The sequence below is a fragment of the Pelodiscus sinensis genome, chromosome 3 (genome assembly GCF_049634645.1).
Source record: "Pelodiscus sinensis isolate JC-2024 chromosome 3, ASM4963464v1, whole genome shotgun sequence".
NCBI classification, from domain to species: Eukaryota; Metazoa; Chordata; order Testudines; family Trionychidae; genus Pelodiscus; species Pelodiscus sinensis.
Window position 1 is genome coordinate 168,883,291 of NC_134713.1, and position 2,595 is coordinate 168,885,885.

A 2,595-nucleotide genomic window follows, 5' to 3' on the forward strand; every position below is an offset into this window, starting at 1 on the left:
TCCGACTTACATACAAATTGAACTTAAGAACAAACCTACAGTCCCTATCTTGTACGTAACCCGGGGACTGCCTGTAATTACTTTTATTACAAAAATCACACACAAAGAACTTTGAAAATTAAATCCTTATGTTATACTTGCAAAATAATAAAGAAACTATAACTATATAAAACACACAGATTTGGTTTGATCCCCTTTCCAAAAGGGATCCTTAGGCTAGTTCTTAGTGGATGAGGAAGACAGACAGAGAAGCAGACAAACCAAGAGAAGAAGAAAAGGAGAACTTCAGATTCAATCTAATTTTTACTTCATGTTAGCCTTAAAACAGCAAATTCAGCTTTTGTTCTCTTTGACTCTCAGGTCTCTGTATCGGTGACCTGAGAGTAAGACTGTCTACACTTAGGCTATGTCTACACTGGCAGCTTTTTGCACCAGAAATATGCAAATGAGGGTAAGTGTGGAATATCACCAAGCCTCATTTGCAAACCTAATGAGCCGTCATTTTTGCTGAAGAGGCTCTTGCACCAGAAGGAGCTGTCTACACTGCCCCTTCTTGCGCAAGAAAACCCCTCTTGTGCAATGCTGTTACGCTAATTATTTTCAGGAATATTGGCATTGTGCAAGAGGGTTTTTGTTGCGCAAGAAGGGGCAGTGTAGACAGCTCCTGGCGCAAGAGCCTCTTCTGCAAAAATGACGGCTCATTAGGGATGCAAATGAGGCTCGGCGATATTCCACACTTAGCATCATTTGCATATTTCTAGTGCAAAAAGCCACGAGTTTAGACATAGCCTATAGGTTTTGCTCTGTCAGTTTCACTGGCCATAGGGAAATAGTAAAAGAAAAGGGTCATGTACACACTTTCACAAGTGTCAGAGAGTGTTTACATTCATAGCACTTCCACTGCTGATGAAAACAGTACCCTAATGGCAACCATCCCACAGCGCAGATCTTATGGGGCAGAGTCTATGGCTCACTGGTAAGAGTCGTACTCCTCTGACGGAGGTGGTTTTCTTTTTTGTGGTCTAACTATTGAGTTTCACTGCAGAAAGTCACTGATTTAAATGCTTTCATAGATTTGCACAAAAAGTGGGCCTTTTCCACTTTTAAGGTAGACATGCCCTAAGAATTTCTCAATCTATTGATAAGATTATTATCTCTGGACAGTTTCAGGAAGTGTATCATGTTGATATTGGCTCATACAAATACCACTTCTTGAAATCTTCACAGTATTTCCTTTGCACTTCACTTCAGAGACTCTGCAGCCAGTTAGTATTCACAAGTATCTCTGCTAACCATCCAACTGTGGGCAGCAGATATTTTAAAACAGCAAGAACTCCAGATTTGCAGCAATGAGCAACGTGACAGATGGAGTTGCCACCATTTCTATAATTCTTGCTCCAGTGCTTGGTATGGAGACTATCGTAGGACTTGCTGGAAATACCATTGCTTTGAGTATCTTTTGCTCGTACAGGAATCACTGGTCATCAAGCACTGCATATTTATTCAGCTTGGTCATTGCTGATTTCTTCCTGATAATCAACTTGCCATTTCGTATCCACTACTACCTGAAGAATGAATTCTGGAGCTTCACAGAGATATTTTGCAGTGTCAACCTATTCATGTTGTCAATGAATAGGACAGCAAGCATTATATTTCTCACTGCCATTGCAATTGATCGCTACTTTAAAGTGGTTCATCCTCACCACCAAATGAGTAAAATATCAACAGCTTGTGCTGCAAAAGTAGCAATTGCACTTTGGATCACAGTGATACTGATGAACAGCCATGTTTTTATCTTGGATCACAATCAAAGTCAGAACAATTGTCAAAGTTTTAACTCTCGTCTACATCCACATGCAGCAGACACATGGCATGCACTATTATTTTTTCTTGAATTTTTTTTGCCTTTAGGCATCATCATTTTCTGTATTTTCAACATTATTTTGAAGCTAAAGCAGAGGAAATTGGCTAAAAGGAATAAGGTCCAAAGAGCTGTGAAAGTTTTGGTGGTCATTGTTTTGATGTACACCATCTGCTTCTTGCCTAGTATTTTAATTGCTGCAGTTGGCCTGGTCATTCTAATGGTATCTCATACTCACGTTGACACTATTGGCCAGTTATTACATGTCTCACTTGCCTTCACATACCTAAATAGTGCACTTGATCCAGTTCTGTATTGCTTTTCAAGCCCAGCATTCCTAAAAAGATGCAAAAAAGTGCTTTGCCAGGCTGGCTGCTTTAAAACCTCTGTGATAGAAGGATCCAGTGAAAATTCATCAAGATATCCAGGACAAAGAATGAGGAGCCTCCAACCATCAACAGTAAGAGAACAGACTCCACGCATGAGCCTACGGACACCTTCCTCTTCTACAGCCAACACTTGTTAAAAAAGTGTTGATGTTTCCTTAAAATTTGTTGAGTGATAGTCTCCATAGCAATTGAACCACATCCAAAAGGCATGTCCTGAGTTTTAAAGGAGCTGAGTGCACCTGCTGCCCAGTGACATCAAGGGGAATTGGGAAGACGCAGTAGAACTCCTCTGAAATCAGGAAGCATGAATACAGCAAATAGTTGAAAGAGCTGCAGAAATTCCAT

At 40.3% G+C, this 2,595-nt stretch overlaps 1 protein-coding gene across 1 annotated transcript; it reads left to right on the forward strand.

Annotated features, from left to right (window-relative positions):
* The first annotated feature begins 1,349 nt into the window (after nucleotides 1-1,349).
* Nucleotides 1,350-2,387, forward strand: OXER1 (oxoeicosanoid receptor 1). Its single transcript, XM_006133987.2, has one exon. It carries the CDS (start codon nucleotides 1,350-1,352, stop codon nucleotides 2,385-2,387), a length of 1,038 nt encoding a protein of 345 aa, XP_006134049.2.
* Nucleotides 2,388-2,595: the final 208 nt, after the last annotated feature.